An 18,870-nucleotide genomic window follows, 5' to 3' on the forward strand; every position below is an offset into this window, starting at 1 on the left:
AAATGCCAGAAGGGCCGATGGCTAAATGGGCAGGTCCGCATGCCCACCCGAGCAGCAGCACCTCCCTGCGCGCTGTTCGGTGGATGAAGACACAGTGTGGCCGATGCAAGTTATCACGTCCCATGTGATTACTTGCATAGGCCGCACGGCACAGATTCCCCGTCTGCCGAGCAGCGTGGTGTTGCTGCTCGGGCGTGCATACGGATGGCTGGATCGTGAAGTGAAGCAGACTGTGCATGTGCGGATATAACACGATAAGTGCTTGTGTGCGGCCATGCTAATATAGCGCGTGTAGGCGCAGTATTTTAATATAATATGTGATGGAAGGGAGGTAGTAGGTGGAGTGTAGGTGGGGGCTAATTATTTAAGGTGAGGTGACAGAACCTTTAATTTAATGCTGGGGTGGTTTGGGACTACTAATTGAACATGGGGCTGATTTTGGGAAGGAGGGCTATTTATTAAATGTGAATATTAATTATTTAATGGCGGGGGATGGTTGTGGAAAAAGAGGAATTATACTTACTATAAATCTGTTTCTCTGATTCCATCTGGGGGACACTGCTAACCATGGGGGGTTGAGTAGGGTAGGGAGGAGTCTGGCACCTGAAGAGTTAATTATTTTGCTGCTGACAGACCATCCGCCAACTCCTCACAGAACTCAGTTTGATTAAAAAAGCCCCAACAAGATAGGCCAATCAACCAAGATACACAGAAGAAAGCAGAAGGGAGGGAACGCAGTGTCCCCCAGATGGAATCAGAGAAACAGATTTATCGTAAGTATAAATCCTCTTTTCTCTTTCATCCATCTGGGGGGGGACTGCTAACCATGGGGACTTACTAAAGCAGCCCCTCTGATGGGTGGGACCGGCCAAATGAAATTAAATTGGTAGAATTTTGTGAAAGTATGGACCGAGGACCAGGTGGCTGCTCTGCATAACTGATCCGCTGAGGCCCCATTCCGCACCGCCCAAGACACCCCAACCGAACTGGTAGAATGGGCAACAATACGCTTCGGCACAAGGATGGTTAGTACTGACATAAGCCTGCTTAATTGTCAGGGTAAGCCATCTAGCAATTGATTGCTTAGACGCTGGCCATCCCCGTCTAGAAAAAACAAATAAAACAAATAGAGAATCTGTCTTACGAATCTTTGCAGTTCTCCTAACGTACATACGTAAAGCTCTAACCACATCCAAATATTTCCTTCCCCCTGTTCCAGAAGCCTGAGGCTCCTCTCTGAACACCGGAACTACTATTTCCTGATTTACATGGAAACCAGACACCACCTTCGGAAGAAAGATTGGAATAGTCCTTAAAACTGCTCTATCCTCATGAAAGACCAGATAAGGTTCCCGACAAGATAAAGCCCCAAGCTCAGAGACCCTACGAGCTGAGGCAATAGCCAGCAGGAAGACTACTTTCCAATTTAAGAACCGCAACTCCACTGAGTGTAATGGTTCGAATGGAGCCTTCTGCAGCATATTAAGGACCAAATTAAGGTCCCAAGGCGTCGTTGGATAAACATAAGGCGGCTGGATGTGAAGCACCCCCTGCAAGAACGTCTTAACATCCGGTATCTCCATCAACCGTCTGTAAAAATACACTGACAGTGCTGACACCTGAATCTTTAGGGTTCCCAAACGGAGAACTGCATCCAAGCCATCCTGTAGAAAGGCAAGAAACCTAGTCAGACAAAATGACTTTGAATTGTAAGACTTCTTCTTACACCACCTTATATAAGCATGCCAGATGCGGTAATAGATCTTAGCCGAAACAGGCTTCCTAGCTTTGAGGGGAGTGTACACTACGCTCAAAGAGAACCCTCTTGATCTCCACAGACCGGATTCAAAAGCCATGCCATTAAATTCAGCCTGCCTAGACCCTGATGCAAGAATGGTCCCCGAGTCAGCAGATCTCTTTGAAGCGGCAACCGAACCCCCGGACTTACTGCCACAAGAAGAATCTCTGGATACCAGACTCTTCGTGGCCAAGCTGGAGCCACCAGAATGACTGGTCGATATCCCCGCCTGACTCTTCGAAGGACCCTGGGAATCATTGATATGGGGGGAAACAGGTAACCTAACCTGAAGACTCAAGGCATTGTCAACACATCCACTGCTACTGCAAGTGGATCTCTTGTTCTTGCGCAAAACTCTGGAATCTTCCTGTTGACTCGTGACGCCAACAGATCTCGATCCGGAAGTCCCCACCTGTCTACCAGCGACTGGAACACTTCCGGATGAAGAGCCCATTCTTCCGGTAGAACCTCGTGCCGACTTAGATAGTCTGCCTTCCTGGGGTGAAAACCGCTGACAGCGCGGGCACGTATCTTTCGGCCCATGCAAAAATCTGAAACGTCACCTTCATCGCTCTTACACTCCTGGTGCCCCCTGTCTGTTTATGTATGACACTTCGATGGCATTGTCGGATTGGATGCGGACCGGCCTTCCTTGCAAAACACTCTGAGCCTTCTGTACTGCTTTTAAGATGGCCATCAGTTCCAGCACATTTATGGGAAGAACCGACTGTTGTTCTGACCACAGCCCTTGCATCCTCAGGTGAAGAACCACTGTCCCCCAACCACTCAGACTGGCATCCGTGGATACTGAGATTCAGGACCATGGGGCAAAAGACCTGCCCTCTCTCAGATTGTCCCTCACCAACCACCAACTGAGGGATTCTCTCGCCTCTAGTAACAATCTCATCCACTGACGATCCAACCTGAGGTAGGATCCTGACCACTTCTTCAGCATGTCCCATTGGAAACATCTGGAGAGAATCCTTCCGTACGGAAGCATCTCGAAAGATGCTACCATCTTTCCTAACAGTTCCATACACAAAAGCATTGACGGCCTCCTGTGCGACAGAACCCTGTCTGTCAACTCCTGTAAGGACCTTATCTTGTCCTCCAGAAGAAAAACCTTGTTGTCTGCCGTGCCCATTATCAATCCCAAAAATGACATTCTTTGACAAGGTATCATTTGAGACTTTGTTCCATTCAGGAGCCAACCATGCCGTTCCAGCACCTTCACCGTAAGCCGAAGATGTTGTTCCAACAACTGTGCTGTTGATGCCTTGATTAGTAAATCGTCCAAATAAGGTACAATCTGCACCCCTTTGGAATGAAGGAGTGCCGCCATTAATGTCATAATCTTTGCAAACACCCTTGGAGCTGTAGCAAGCTCGAACGGAAGAGCCCTGAACTGATAGTGAGCTAAGCCCACCGTAAATCTGAGAAGCGGCTGATACCCCTCCCAGATTGGAACATGAAGGTACGCATCATTGATGTCTATTGATGCCATGAACTGGCCTGCCTCCAGACTGTTTATGACTGACCTCAGGGATTCCATCCGAAAAGGAGACTACCCTCAGGTAACGATTTAGTTGTTTGAGATTTAGCACTGGCCTGAATGAACCGTCCGGCTTTTGGACCAGGAAGAGATTTGAGTAAAACTCTTTCCTTCTCTGGTACTCCGGAATCTCTACAATAACTTTCTGCGAAAGAAGCAAATTGACAGAGAGCATTGCCTGTCTTTTCCGAGGACAGCGGTGTAAACGGGTTACAAAAAACCTGTGAAGAGCTGGCCCTACCAAGTCCATCATGTAACCTCTTCCCATGATTCCCTGAATCCATCTGTCCGCTGAGGACTCTGTCCACTGCTGGCTGAACAAAAGCAACCGTCCCCCCACTACTCCCTCTGCTACCAGAGGAGGATGGTAGTCATGCTGCCGGTTTATCCGGAAGCTTGGCGGAAGAGGACCTACCTGCTGCGGAGGAAAAGGATGACCTTCCCCTAAGCGACTGTCCCCTACCTCCAGAAGCTCTTGACCTGACTGTCTGGCCTCTGCCAGACACGCCCCCAGGAAAAGGCTGTCTAAAAGAACTAAACCTTGGAGTCCTAGGTCTAGGAGTATTCACAGGTAAGGATGTACTCTTTCCCTCCGAGGCCTGTGAGATCCAGGAGTCCAACTCTGGACCAAATAGAACTCCACTTGCATACAGAATGGATTCTAATGATCACTTAGACTCCATATCCGCATCCCAAGAACTCAACCATAGTGTCCTTCTTGCTGCTACTGCTGTAGCTGAAATAGAAGATGATATGGATGCCAAATTCTGGGCAGCCTCATACACATAACCTGCTGCCTCCTTTAGGTGCATAGCCAAAGGAAGCAACTCCAAATCCTGTAATGCGGATGCTAACTGCCCAGCCCACGCTTCCATAGCCCTTGCCAACCAGGCCGAAGAAAATGCCGGTCTGAAGTTTGTACCTGCAGCCGTAAAGACCGATTTCAGAAAAGGTTCCAAACTTACGATCAGTCGAATCTTGCAAAGAAGCCGTTCTTGGTATCGGCAGTGGCCACAGGCGTATCTACTCTCGCCACCTGTTCCCATCGGGTCATATCCTCCTCTTGTAGTGGATATAATGACCCAAACTTTCTAGGCACAGTGAACCTCTTATCCGGATGCTTACAATAGGCTTCTGCAATCTTTCTCAGCTCTGCAGAGGGAGGAAACCGGGCCGCCTGTTTAGAAACCTTCTTAAAAAGAGACCGGTCCAAGGACCTCGTCTCTTCTACTTCAACAAATCCCAAGGTCTGACGTACTGCTTTTACCAGATCGTCCATACCCTCGTACCTAGAGCCTTCCTCTGACTCTATTAATGAAAGATCGGAATCCGCTAACAATTCACCTTCCTCCTCAGAGGATCCCTCTTAATCAGAGACAACAGCGTATTAGCTGATCTATGTCTCTTATTTTTATGTAATTGTCTGGGATTTTCCAGCAAATGGTTTAGCCAGCCCAACCCCTAGCCACTGCAGACCATCCAGCCTCCCCCGTCTGGGATGACTCCTGGTGTGCCAGGGAAGGAGATTGTCCAACACCTGGGGGCAATAAACTAATCACACCACCCCCCCTGAACTCACAGAGGCTAGCATCCCAGAGGTAGAGGGTAGCCCCATAGCTACCACTGGAATCTCTTCTGGCTTAGATAAAAGCTTCACTAGGGTATTAACCCCCTGTGTCAAAGCTGCCACCCACTCTGGAGGATCTGTCCCCTGAATGGAGCTGTCTTTAGGCTGTAACACCACAGGCCCCACAGCGCAACCAGCACAAAGCCCCCCTGGATCCAAATGTTCACCAGTTAAATTAGTATTACATTTGGAACAGACAATATATTTGGCACGTGTTGCTTTACTTTTATCAGCCATCATAAGAGAAGCAAAAATAAAGTCACGTACAGACAGAATAGGCACAAACACACAAGATATTTTTCAGAAATACTATCTAATTATGCACAAGACACAACACAGTATTTTTGACTCAAAAAGGAGAGCTATAATCTCTTTAACATTAAGCTCTACTTCGCATATGTGCCCACAATACTTATACTTCTCTATCCAGCATATGTAGAGAGAATAAATGATACTTAGCAGGGAGATGTGTGTCAGCAGCTGCACTTCCTCCGAATGGCTGCTGTGTCCTTTCCTCCTTTAGTATTTTGGCGCCAGAAGGAATCTTCCACCTGCTCCTTCAGTTAGGGGGGGGGGGGGGGGGGGATTTTTACACAACTCCCCTTCCGCTGGCTCTCTGCATTTCCTGCGCAGAATGTCGGCGATTTCCACTTCTCCAGTAAGTGGAATCGTGTGATATCTGCTACTCTGTCCCCTGAAAAGCGCTGGTTCATGGCCATTACCCAAAGTTCCCCCTCCTCTTTTCACTGAGGAGGGGATTTGGTACGCTTCACTCCTTGTCATGGCCCCAGGGAATGGCAGGAGTACCAGCGCTTTCTGCCTCTGGCAGCGCCGGGCTCTGCTAGCAGTGTGAGAGCGGTCTGTGTAGATCGCTTATCACACTGTGAGAAGTCTCACCACTCCACGTGAAAAACTGTCAGCGGGAGCCGCGGCTCCCCTGCTGACAGCTGCTTCTCTGTCCACGAGTCTGCTCTGTATTACAGAGCCACTCATGTGCTAGTCAACAAAAAACAACTCTATAAAGAAAAGGAAAAAGCCTAATTACAGTGAACCCTGTTCACTGTGCAGCTCTTCAACTTCAGCCCATACTCCTTGGGCACCTACTTCAAACTGAGTTCTGTGAGGAGTTGGCGGGGGGATGGTCTGTCAGCAGCAAAATAATTAACTCTTTAGGTGTCAGACTCCTCCCTACCCTACTCAACCCCCCATGGTTAGCAGTGTCCCCCAGATGGATGAAAGAAAAATAGCTATATTTATTAAAAGTTAATGATATTTAATTTATTGCTGGTACTGTTTGGAGGGAGGCAAATAGGTTTTGAGTAAATGGGTATACTGTTAATTTAATGTTGGGGCTGCTTGGAGGGAAATATGTCTACTTATTAAATGTGAATATTATTATTGCTGGGAATGGAGGGAGGCCTAATTATAAACTGTGAGTGCTATTTAACACCGGGGCTGGTTGGAGTTTTCTAAATCTCATGTACCCATTGTTTTTTTTTTTTTCAAAATAGGGCCTCCAACAATCCAGGATCAAGACAAGCAGGAACTGAGCTAAAGAAACTAGCTGCCACAAGTGGTGGAAGTGACAAGAACAGGTAGGAGAGAGCAGGACAGTCTGCCAACTGTTCTGAATCTGGTGGGGCAGTCCTGAATTTGGGTGACTCTCGCTTAGTCAGGATTTAGTCCAACTGCAAGGACAGTTGGAGGTATATCCCGCTTCACAACATACTGCTTGTGAAGGCAGAGCTTAGTGCTTCTAACAGTAGTGCACACAGTATTGCCTGTGTATTTGTCAAAAATGATAACCATGTTACATAAAATGGTCCATCCTGTCTTAAAAACCATGGGCCCCCCCCGAGCCTTAATTCAGCTCTGGTTAGGGAAAGGGAGCCGATAGATGCTTCCGGTCCTTGGACAGGACACTGCCTGCAGAGCAAGACAAGGAGCTCTAAGTATCACAATATTTGGTAATCTTGTGAGACAAAGAGCTTCCCTGCTCACTCTACAGGAAGTTCCCACCCGGATAGATGTCAGCACCATCAGAAGCAAAGATAAGTACAGTGGTCTGGGGGTGTCATAATGTGGCTGGAAGGGCATGAGAAATGTAATGTTTTATTTCAATATATGTATCAGCCCCATGTTGACCACACCCACAGCACAATGTGGTCACGCCATTGTCGGCATTGTGCGGCGGCACACAGTTTAATTTGCTACTCATCCATGGAGGGAGGCCCCAAAAGTTCACTGTACCTGGGCCCCAAATTTCTCTTGCCGATCCTGTACATACCATTATCTGATACTGGTAAGCACTATGCTGCAAATAGAGAGTCAAGCTGCTCGTAATACATTTGTATCTCACGGGACACCGTACAACAATGACCTTTGCAAACAGTACTGTAATATTATTATTATCTGGAACAGAGGTGGGCCTGTGTGCTTTAAATGCCAGGGATGATTTTTAGTCCCAGACCGGCCCTTGCCAGAGGTTACGGCAAGCAGAGAATATTTGAACTGAAATTCTGGACCCAATTAGACTAGCATACAAAGCTGAGTTCCCCCCCATATTCAGATGCCTCCCAGATGTGGTCAACCAGGGCCACTTAATTGGAGCCAAAACTAAATTATTAGCCTTGGTCGGAGTAATCATTTCAATTGATTTCAGTGTTAACTAAGCTGCCGATAAAGGTGAATCTATTTTTAAACATTTTGAATGGGATCAAGATTCAAGACTGAAATGGCTTCTGACGTAATGGATCCTAGTGGGATAGGGAATTTGGACTGTAATTTAAGGGGCAGGAACTGATGTCAATGGTTTCATATTCTCTGTGCAGAGCTGCGAAATCTAAACAAACGACCATAATAATAAAAATATTCCTGTATGAGCTTTCATGGCAAAATGATAGCTATGGAGACAATAACGTAGAGAACACTTAGAAAGGTCACTGCAGCAGTAATTCTAATCACTACCAATGTCTGAGCATGTTCCCTATACAAACCAGCTCTCAGGCAGGCACTGAAGAGAATCAAAAGATATTAACGGGCTCCTAGCAGAGGTCTGATATTCTCTTATAAGAAATATAATATATTCATCCTAAATTATGTGCCTTTAGTAATCTTTAAAGGCAAAACAGAAATAAAGCGTTAGATGGCGATTCAAGCTAAAAGAACAAAAGGAAAGAAAAACATCTTTGAATGAAAATTGTGTTGTGATGTACAAATGAATGCACTACCTCAGATTGCTGAACAAGGAAGGAGAAAGCACGAAGATGCTGTGATGATGATGATGTTTTTTTCAAGCAAAAAGCAATCAGCTGATTTAGGTCAGACTGCATGTTCTTTCTGTAAAAGTAAATACCAGGAAATGGTCAATTATAATATATTAACTCATTTAGAAATAAATGTGTTTAAAGAAGTCAGATTTCAAATGTACAATTGAAAGCTAATTCCATCCAAGATGTATTTTAATATCATAAGTAAAACCTGGTCCAACCTGGTCTAACTTGGGGTCCAATGTTCAGGGTATCTGGTTGGCCCCCTGATGTCTTGTGCATGTCTGCAGCTCCCTTCCACTGGCAGCATGTAGTTGGACAATATGCTATCTACCTGACTTCCCTTGTTCATGCTAGACTGGTCCATCTTCAGATAGACATTGTGGCACTCTCCTCTTTTCTGCTGCCTTTGTGGACAAGTGCCAGTAGAAAAGTGGAGAAACAAGCAGTTCTGTGGCCGCCAGTAACCTCAAATAGGATCACAGTCCAATAACCACTTGGCACCAGGTTTTACTGGATGGAATTTTCAGTTTTGAATGGTTCTCCTATCAAATAAAATGTGTCATGCAACACTTACCTTACATAGTAAGAATGGGATAGCAGGTCAGTAATCAATTTGTATTGCCACAGCAACATAATATACTCCATGCCAGGCCATAACTGAACTCTACTAGAAAGCTGTGCTAAATCTTCCTGGTTCAGAAGCTTACACAAACTCTCTTCATGACTTCTGTCCGCAGGATGCAGAAGAACACCCTGTTTTGTCATATGGGAAATAAGCAATTCCACAGACTTTGCAAGTTCATCTGAAATATAAAGAAATCTACATTGGAGTATAAATCCAACTGTACCAGTTTAAATGCACATGTCAGTAGGTCCAATAAGGAAATAGAATTGTAAATGGGTTAATGGCTCTCCTGTACAGTCCTGACACGTCATGCCATTAGTGTGACAATTACACTTTCAGTATCCATTTAAAATCTTAAAGTGGCATTGATTGCACAAGATTTGTGACTGTGAATGCTTCTTTTCTGGTGACCGCACCCACCCCACACATACACACAAATTACTTTCAGCATATGACCCCTGCCTCCTTTCTTCAGTAATATCGCTGTCTCACCACTCTGTATGGTAAAACTCCCTATACCGGCGGTTCCCAAGCTGTCACTGGGGTGCCGCGGGCCAGACATAAAAAAACCCCAAAAAACACAGAAACTTACCAATCCGTCGGGCGCCGGGACCCAGCAGCCTCCTCTCTCCTGCAGCTGTCACTGAATATCGACGTCCGTAACAAGCTGCAGGAGAGAGGAGGCTGCTGGGTCCCGGCGCCCGACGGATTGGTAAGTTTCTGTGTTTTGTTTTTTCTTATGGCTGGCGCCTGGCGCGGGGCAGAGTTAGAGGGATTGTGGCAGAGGAGGGGGACAGTGGATGGTGACAGCGGGACAGAGGAGGGGGACAGAGGATGGTGACAGCGGGACAGAGGATGGTGAGAGGGGGACAGAGGATGGTGACAGCGGGACAGAGGATGGTGAGAGGGGGACAGAGGATGGTGACAGCGGGACAGAGGAGGAGAGCAGAGGAGGGACAGTGGAGGGGGACACAGCGTGAGAGGGACAGTGGAGGGGGACACAGCGTGAGAGGGACAGTGGAGGGGGACACAGCGTGAGAGGGACAGTGGAGGGGGACACAGCGTGAGAGGGACAGTGGAGGGGGACACAGCGTGAGAGGGACAGTGGAGGGGGACACAGCGTGAGAGGGACAGTGGAGGGGGACACAGCGTGAGAGGGACAGTGGAGGGGGACACAGCGTGAGAGGGACAGTGGAGGGGGACACAGCGTGAGAGGGACAGTGGAGGGGGACACAGCGTGAGGGGGACAGTGGAGGGGGACAGCGTGAGAGGGGCAGAGGAGGGGGACAGCGTGAGAGGGCAGAGGAGGGGGACAGCGTGAGAGGGCAGAGGAGGGGGACACAGCGTGAGAGGGCAGAGGAGGGGGACACAGCGTGAGAGGGCAGAGGAGGGGGACACAGCGTGAGAGGGCAGAGGAGGGGGACACAGCGTGAGAGGGCAGAGGAGGGGGACACAGCGTGAGAGGGCAGAGGAGGGGGACACAGCGTGAGAGGGCAGAGGAGGGGACAGCGTGTGAGAGGGCAGAGGAGGGGGACATTGTGAGAGAGAGAAGAGGAGGGGGACATTGTGAGAGAGAGAAGAGGAGGGGGACATTGTGAGAGAGAGAAGAGGAGGGGGGACAGCGTGAGAGAGGGCAGTGTGTCTGGATGCAGAGGGGGCAGTGTGTCTGGATGCAGAGGGGGCAGTGTGTCTGGATGCAGAGGGGGCAGTGTGTCTGGATGCAGAGGGGGCAGTGTGTCTGGATGCAGAGGGGGCAGTGTGTCTGGATGCAGAGGGGGCAGTGTGTCTGGATGCAGAGGGGGCAGTGTGTCTGGATGCAGAGGGGGCAGTGTGTCTGGATGCAGAGGGGGCAGAGTGTCTGGATGCAGAGGGGGCAGAGTGTCTGGATGCAGAGGGGGCAGAGTGTCTGGATGCAGAGGGGGCAGAGTGTCTGGATGCAGAGGGGGCAGAGTGTCTGGATGCAGAGGGGGCAGAGTGTCTGGATGCAGAGGGGGCAGAGTGTCTGGATGCAGAGGGGGCAGAGTGTCTGGATGCAGAGGGGGCAGAGTGTCTGGATGCAGAGGGGGCAGAGTGTCTGGATGCAGAGGGGGCAGAGTGTCTGGATGCAGAGGGGGCAGAGTGTCTGGATGCAGAGGGGGCAGAGTGTCTGGATGCAGAGGGGGCAGAGTGTCTGGATGCAGAGGGGGCAGAGTGTCTGGATGCAGAGGGGGCAGAGTGTCTGGATGCAGAGGGGGCAGAGTGTCTGGATGCAGAGGGGGCAGAGTGTCTGGATGCAGAGGGGGCAGAGTGTCTGGATGCAGAGGGGGCAGAGTGTCTGGATGCAGAGGGGGCAGAGTGTCTGGATGCAGAGGGGGCAGAGTGTCTGGATGCAGAGGGGGCAGAGTGTCTGGATGCAGAGGGGGCAGAGTGTCTGGATGCAGAGGGGGCAGAGTGTCTGGATGCAGAGGGGGCAGAGTGTCTGGATGCAGAGGGGGCAGAGTGTCTGGATGCAGAGGGGGCATTTTTGCATACAACTAAATAAGTATTTCTGTCCTGACCTAAATACTTATTACAATTTTTTGACCCAACTACTTCTAAAACAGGACTGCTCAATAATTATTTTGGAGGGGTGCCTTGAAAAAATTTGGAGACTCTAAGGGTGCCGCGAACTGCTAAAGTTTGGGAACCACTGCCCTATACTAAGGAAAAATGGTCAACTTTCTATAGTAAAATGGACGCATATCATCTATGCAGGTAAGTATTGTCTTTTTAGGGTGACATTGCATTTCTGTTGGTAAATTTCATTTACAGATCCAAGTAAACATGTTTACCAGAGTTGATGTCTTCTTGATGATTTGCCCGAAGGACAGATGTCCAGGATTGAAGTATGTTGAACTTTGTCTCCCAAGCTGAGCTAGCTGCCTTTAATCTGCATATCTCTTGCTGCCATTGGCCCTCTCCTTTAACTGGTCTCACATCCACTACATTAAGGGAAACACTGAGCACTTTCAGTTTCGCCACACACTCCACCACAGACTGCTCCTGTAAATAAGCAAAGTAAAGGCTGTTGCACGTATCTAGGTTCAATTCAAAATCAGGCACTAACTTATGTAAAACTGATGGATTAAATTAAACAGAACAAATTTGATTTTAAAGCTTTGCTTACTAAGATTTCATATTTTTAGTCATAAAACATAAGCCTCTCACGGAGACTTAAAAAAATAAAGACAACTCTTCTACATAAACACAAAGTAATCTGAACCAAGCACATTGAATTCCGTTCCTAAAGTAGCTATATGTGATTATTTGGTTCACAGAGGTCATATGTAAAACAATGGTAAACAGTGCTACAGACAAAGACTAAGTAATACCTTGAAAGGTAGAGGTCTACCTAGGACTTTTTGCAGCAATTTTACACTGGCAGACGTCTGGGAAGAAGAAGCTGACAGACACTCCTGAATACACATGCAGATAGACTGAACTTCCTGAGAAAGCCTAAAGTAAAGATGAGGAGTGAATCAGTTAGATAGTTGACAGTGTATGAATGATTATGACATTTTAACCAAACTCCTTTCATTCCTTATGCAAAAGCAGGAAATCAGAAATGTGTGTAGACACACACGATTCTAAAAGTTCCCCTATATTCTTAAATAGCATTCATTACATCTCAAAATGCTATAAAATGTTAAGAAAAGCAAAGGCATCGGCTCATATCCTTCCTAGCATGACAAAGCTACAATAGCTATGTCTAATAAAAGGTATTAGAGATGGTAAACATAGAATGGACTCATTGCATAAAAAAACCTGACGTTTAAATAGACTAGCAGTAGAAAAATATGTGTCTTGATGCACTGGTACAAACCTGTGATGATCATGTCCAAGTAAGAGTGGAGTAATCTTTTGCACAGAGTGCTTCACTACCCAGTGCCAGTGTAGTGTTAGCAAGGCCAGATCAGCAGACTCCAAGCCAACATTGTCAGACACCAGCCTGAACCGGTCACGCCACCGGAGGCAGGACAACACCTGCAAAGGAACATTAATATTACTTATCCATCAGCGCAAACATAAAAAGTAAAAAAAAATAAATACATGCCCTACCTATTCTAGAGACAGGAAGAGACACTGAAGGGGCTATTTTATATACCAACTGGGCATGTTTTTCATTACATGCCTCCTTCAACTATCTACCTAAACTGGAAAGGGTACCTACTTATAGTTAAAGCTGCCATTGAGTCCAAAAGAGAAAGACATTTCCTAATTATAACTAGATCATCTATGCGGTTTGTAAAGTTGATTCACTAATATGAATGCACATGTTACGCACGCACAGTAGTAACAAAGTAATTCTGCAGCAGTATGCATTAATATTACAATTTAAGGACTAGCTGGCAACTGAAATCGTGGACATGCTAATGTACATTGTCTATTAAGAAAATCAATGGCGTTAAACAGTAAATATGTTTATTTCTGGATATTTTTTTACATTCACTAAAAGAGCAATATTTAATTGGTTAACAATAATTCCCCAATATTTAATGAAAACATATGTAAACATAGATTACAGAGATGGTAGTTCTTTCATGGGATCATACACCACCTACACTGTTTTTGTGCTGCATAAAAATCACATCTGTAATTCACGTGTTATTCTTACTCGAAGGTTTTGATACATTTCAAGCAGATGGGCACAGAAACAAATAAAAGGGAATATATTTTTGAAAATTGGAGCAGGAGGAAATTGGTGCTGTCAAAGGCAACCCAGCAGAATCTCAAATTTGTAGTGCAATTTAGAAATTAAAAACTGATGTCCAATGGTAGTTGTTAGTAACCTTGAATTCATTTGCAACTTTTGTAGCAACAATACTAAAACAATATTAATCTCCAAGCTTGGCCTCACCTCACTAGTAGCTTCATCTGTCAATGGAGAATGGCTGGATTCAAGGCACTCGCACACTAGCATGTCCCAGAGGTCAAAAAATGCAGCAAGATGGGCTACCACAGGATGAGGTAGGTCCTGGTGGACAGCTGGATCTAATTGGGCAGAAAAATAATAGAATAAAGGAATTTTTTTACTATTCAAAAGGTACAAAATATAGTTTAACTTTTTAATTTGTTTCATTAGAAAATTGTGAATGTTGATTTTTTTTTCCCAAAACTTTTTATTCATTTTTTTCCCTTTACAAAATTAAAACCATTGATAGCAAGGACATTGTGTACAATATCGATTACATCATCAATAAACCCAAGTACAATTGAGTCTCGTAGCATTCTGATACAAGAATTCAACATCAATTGTCATAGCATTCCAAAAAAAATTGTACTAAATATTTTCTTTGAAAAAAATAAAAATGAAAGTAACCGTATGAGCAATCATTTGTGAATGCAATCGTCCGATAACACCAATTAGTATCAAAGGGGTACGAACATATAACCAGGGGGGGGTGGAAGTTGTCTGTATGTAAGAGAGAAGTGAGGGGGTGTAGGCTGCTCTTTTATAGATCCAAAGATGACCATGATCATTGAGGGGCCTAAAGAGAACGGGGGGGTTTATGCCGTCAGGGCAGCGTTCATCAACGATAATCTTTAGATTGCTTAGGTATGTCATATTTGCTTGTCTGAGTTAACTAAACTAACTCAAGTAACGTTTTGTTGGAATGAAGTTTCTAGTGCTTCAATATATAACCCCCATTTTTTCTGAAATTGTATTCTGCTTTTTTCTATATCCGGGAGTGTGGCTCTCCTGTCCAAATATAGAATATCTAGAATCTCAACTTTAAGCATTCCCAAGGTCAGGTGGACTGGTGAGTCCATTGTCGTAATATCAGCTACTGGGCTACCGTAACTATTACTGTCAGAGCAGCTGGCATATCAGAAGAGGGTAGAGCGGGTTTGGTCAGAGCCCTGTCTCTCCTTCTAACAGAAAGCAACGTCTTGCCTGTGGGATATAAGCTCTATGAATCACCTTTAAATGTATTTTCTGGAGGCAAGCAATAGTTATAGTTAATAATTTCCAGATAGATCCAAAATGATAAGTTAAAATACGTGGTTTATTTATACTGGCAACATCTTTTTGCCATACCTCAAACATTCGCTTCCAGGGAATTGTAAGTTGTGCCTGTACTAAATCTACGTATAGGTAGCTTATTATATAAGAGGAAGATTTCAAAAAAGGGAAGTAAATTTACGAAGCATTACGACTTATCTATGGAATCCGTGGGCTGTGATACAGATGTCACGTAATGTCAGAGCTGGAGGTAAATGAAGAATTGCGAGTTTGGTATACCTGTTTTCTCCTGTAATTGTTTAAAGGTATAAAGCCTGCCACCTGGGTCAAAAAATAAGATTTTTACTTACCGTAAAATCCATTTCTCTGACTCCATTGGGGGACACTGCGAGACATTGGGGTATAGTAGTGGGTCCAGGAGTCTTGTCACTTTATCTACTAGTAGATCTTTGCTCTTCTCCCCTACTATGCCCCTCCTCTCCTGTGAATCCCTCAGTTTTGACTAACCAAGCGTGAGAGGAAAGGAGGTGATAATACCTGGAAGGTCTTAAATTACAGAAACATATGATAATACTTTTTACATACAGAACTATATACAGAGCAAGGGAGGGTGCGCAGCGTCCCCCAATGGAGTCAGAGAAATGGATTTTACGGTAAATAAAAATCGTATTTTCTCTTTCCTGCCATTGGGGGACACTGCGAGACATTAAGGATATACCAAAGCTTCCTCAAGGGAGGGATTGCTCTGGACCAGCTGCGCGTAAAACTCTGCGGCCAAAACTTGTATCGGTCGACTCAAAGCCTTGTAACCTGTAAAAACCTGGTGAACGTGTGGACGGAGGACCATGACGCTGCTCTACACAACTGTTCCGCCGACGCGCCGTGTCTAGCTGCCCAAGAGGCGCCTACTGCTCTGGTAGAATGCGCCTTTAACCTTTGCGGGACGGGCTGTGAGGCCGTGATGTAGGCCTCTCGAATTGTGGATGTAATCCAGCGGGCAATTGATTGCCTTGAAGCTGGCCACCCCCTTTTTTGGGCCTCATAGAAGACAAATAGATCTGTGGTTTTCCTAAAAGGAGCCGTGCGGTCTATATAACACTGTAGTACTCGGACTACATCAAGAAACTGTAAAGCCTCCTCTTGGGAGTCCTTGCTGGCTTTGAACGCCGGAACCACAATCTCTTGGTTCAGGTGGAATCTGGAAACTACCTTAGGGCTGAACGAGGGCTTTGTGCGAAGTACCGCCCTGTCTGAATGGAAAATGAGAAACGGGGGGGGTCACAGCAAAGTGCCCTTAGTACCGACACTCTACGCGCTGATGCTAGAGCCAAGAGGAATGCTGTCTTCCAAGTGAGGTGCCTCAATGTTACCGAGTGTAAAGGTTCAAACGGGGACTTCGTGAGGGCTGCAAGGACCAAGTTGAGGTCCCAAGGCTCTACTGGATGACAAAATGGGGGCTGTATGTGGAGAACCCCCTGCAGAAACGTCTTACTGTCTGTGTAGTCTGCTATCTTCTTCTGAAAGTACACGGACAGAGCCGACACTTGTACTTGGAGTGACCCTAGGCGGAGGCCCTTACCTAGGCAGTCTTGTAAGAAGTCTAGTAAGCGGGGGAGGTAAAAATCTGGAAGTGTGGAATCTCTTAGATTCGCACCACATAATATATGCGAAACCCCCATGGGGTCGTCATGGCATCTGTGAGCTCTGCTCCAGGGTCTCGTGCCTTTGCACCGTATCACGTGACCTGATGGTTTAGTTTGGATGCCATCAGGTCGATCTCTGGTGTGCCCCAGCGATCCACCAGAAGTGAGAATACCTGCCTGTTTAGGGCCCATTCTCCTGGGTGGAGTCTCTGCCTGCTGAGGAAGTCTGCTTCCCAATTTTGTACTCCCGGTATGAAGATGGCCAAAATATTGGGAACATGAAGCTCTGCCCATGTCATTATCCGTTCCGCCTCTCGCATTGCCGCTAAACTGCGAGTGCCGCCCTGGTGATTTATGTAGGCTACCATGGTGGCATTGTCCGATTGTATCTGTGTAGGGGCTTTACTGTCAGGAATCTTTGGGCTCTTGTCAGAGTATTGCATACTGCTCTGAGCTCTAGTATGTTTATCGGTAGTTTGGCTTCTTGAGGGGACCAGAGCCCCTGCAGCCTCAGGTGTTCTGTTAACCCCCCCCTTGACAGACGTGCGTCCGTTGTGACGAGCGTCCAAGACCAGGTCTGTAGGGATTGGCCCTTCTTCAAGTTGTTCCCGGATGTCCACCAGGCAAGGGATAGCCTTTTGCTTTCTGACAGGTGAATGATCTTCCTCTCTAAATGGCTGTGAGATCCCGACCACTTGTGCAAGATCTCTGTCTGAAGTGTGCAGGAATGAAACTGTGTGAATGGGACTGCTTCGAATACCGAAACCACTGTTCCCAGGAGTTTCATGCAACTGAGGATAGAGACCCTTTTCTTTGCTAGGAGGGCTTTGGCTTTCCTGCGCAGTGCTAAAGCCTTGTCCTCCGGGAGATATATCCTCTGGGTCTGAGTATCGAATATTAGGCCCAGGAAACGCATTTGTTGCGCTGGAGTTAGGGACGACTTTGGTATGTTCAACACCCAGCTGTGACTCCGAAGGAATTTCTTTGTGGTTTCTATCTGCTGTGATAGGAGAGCTGCTGACGGGGCCTTCAAGAGAAGGTCGTCGAGGTAGGGGATAACAGTAATTTCCCTCTGACGCAAGAGACCCGCCATGGTGGCCATGACCTTGGTAAATACCCTGGGTGCCGTTGCTAGGCCGAAAGGGAGGGCCCTGAACTGAAAATGTGCCTCTCCTACCGCAAAGCGTAGAAGGCACTGGCGTCCCCTCCATATTGGGACATGCAGGTAGGCATCCTTGATGTCTATGGATGCTAGGTATTCCCCTTGTTCTATACTTGCTTTTACTGAACGCAGGGATTCCATGCGAAATTTCTGAATCTTTAGTTGTTTGTTTAGCAACTGGAGATTTAGAATGGGCCTAAAGGTGGCATCTGGCTTTGGTACGAGGAAAAGGTTTGAGTAAAACCCTCACCCCCTCTCCAGGAGGGGTACCTGTACTATTACCTGTGCTGCCAGTAGTCTTTGGATGGCCTCTTGGAGCGCCCTGCGCTTTATTGGACAGAAGGGGAGGGGGGGGGTGCGGAAAAATCTTTGTCTGGGGGACTAGGCTAAGTCTATGACATAGCCTCGGGATACTATTCCTCGAATCCCGAGATCCGTTGTGGACGCCCACCATTGATCTCTGAAATGAAGGAGCCGTGCACCTACCTCTATCTCCCCCAGAGGGGCCCTGTCAAGCGGAGTTCTTTTCCGCTGGGCGCGAGGATCCCCTTCTAGTTGCTCCCCTGCCCCCTCTGCCTCTGTTAAATGTTCCTCTAGAAGCTGAGAAGTGGCCTCTTGGAGGGGCCCCACCACTTCGGGCAAAGTTCCGAAAGGACCGAAATCTGCCCTGGCGGGGTCTATTGATTACCGTCGGGAGAGCAGTGCTCTTTCCCCCCGTAGTTTCGTGAATCACTCTCTCAAGCTCTGAGCCTGAGAGAGTTACGCCATGAAAGGGTAAATTCTCTAGTGCTCTCTTGGAATCGGCATCTACTGCTCACGACCGTAGCCATAGGCTAAGGCGAGCCGCTACCACAAGTGCCGAGGACCTAGCATTAACAGATACGGTGTCTCTGTGGGCATTTGCTACGTTCTCGGATGTCTCTAGTATGTGTTCTGCTAACGTTAAAAGCTCCGTGCAAGGAGTCTTGTCTTTAAGGCCTCTAATCAATTCCTCAGTCCATAGTTGAATGGCCTTGATAGCCCACACTCCGGCCATATTTGGTCTAAACAAACTGCCAATTTCAGTGTATGCTGAGCGGAGCGCTAAGTCGCACTTCTTATCAATGTGATCCTTAAGGGCTATCCACTCTTGAACGAGAATGGCCGAGGATGACGCTAGGCATGCTACTGGCGTGTCTACCCTAGGTAAGGGTTCCCATTTTACCGCG

General features: G+C 46.8%; 1 protein-coding gene across 1 annotated transcript in view; it reads right to left on the reverse strand.

The window, feature by feature from the left end:
* MDN1 (midasin AAA ATPase 1) overlaps nucleotides 1–18,870 on the reverse strand; it is a 258,414-nt gene that overhangs the window by 86,773 nt on the left and 152,771 nt on the right. The window contains exons 53-58 of the mRNA XM_075202780.1: nucleotides 13,751–13,884; nucleotides 12,716–12,876; nucleotides 12,225–12,348; nucleotides 11,685–11,895; nucleotides 8,824–9,052; nucleotides 8,208–8,316 (exon numbers count right to left, since the gene is read on the reverse strand). Of these exons, the coding sequence (XP_075058881.1) occupies nucleotides 8,208–8,316; nucleotides 8,824–9,052; nucleotides 11,685–11,895; nucleotides 12,225–12,348; nucleotides 12,716–12,876; nucleotides 13,751–13,884 (968 nt within the window). The remainder of the gene's footprint in view (nucleotides 1–8,207; nucleotides 8,317–8,823; nucleotides 9,053–11,684; nucleotides 11,896–12,224; nucleotides 12,349–12,715; nucleotides 12,877–13,750; nucleotides 13,885–18,870) is intronic.

The sequence above is a fragment of the Mixophyes fleayi genome, chromosome 3, assembly GCF_038048845.1.
Source record: "Mixophyes fleayi isolate aMixFle1 chromosome 3, aMixFle1.hap1, whole genome shotgun sequence".
Taxonomy (NCBI): domain Eukaryota; kingdom Metazoa; phylum Chordata; class Amphibia; order Anura; family Limnodynastidae; genus Mixophyes; species Mixophyes fleayi.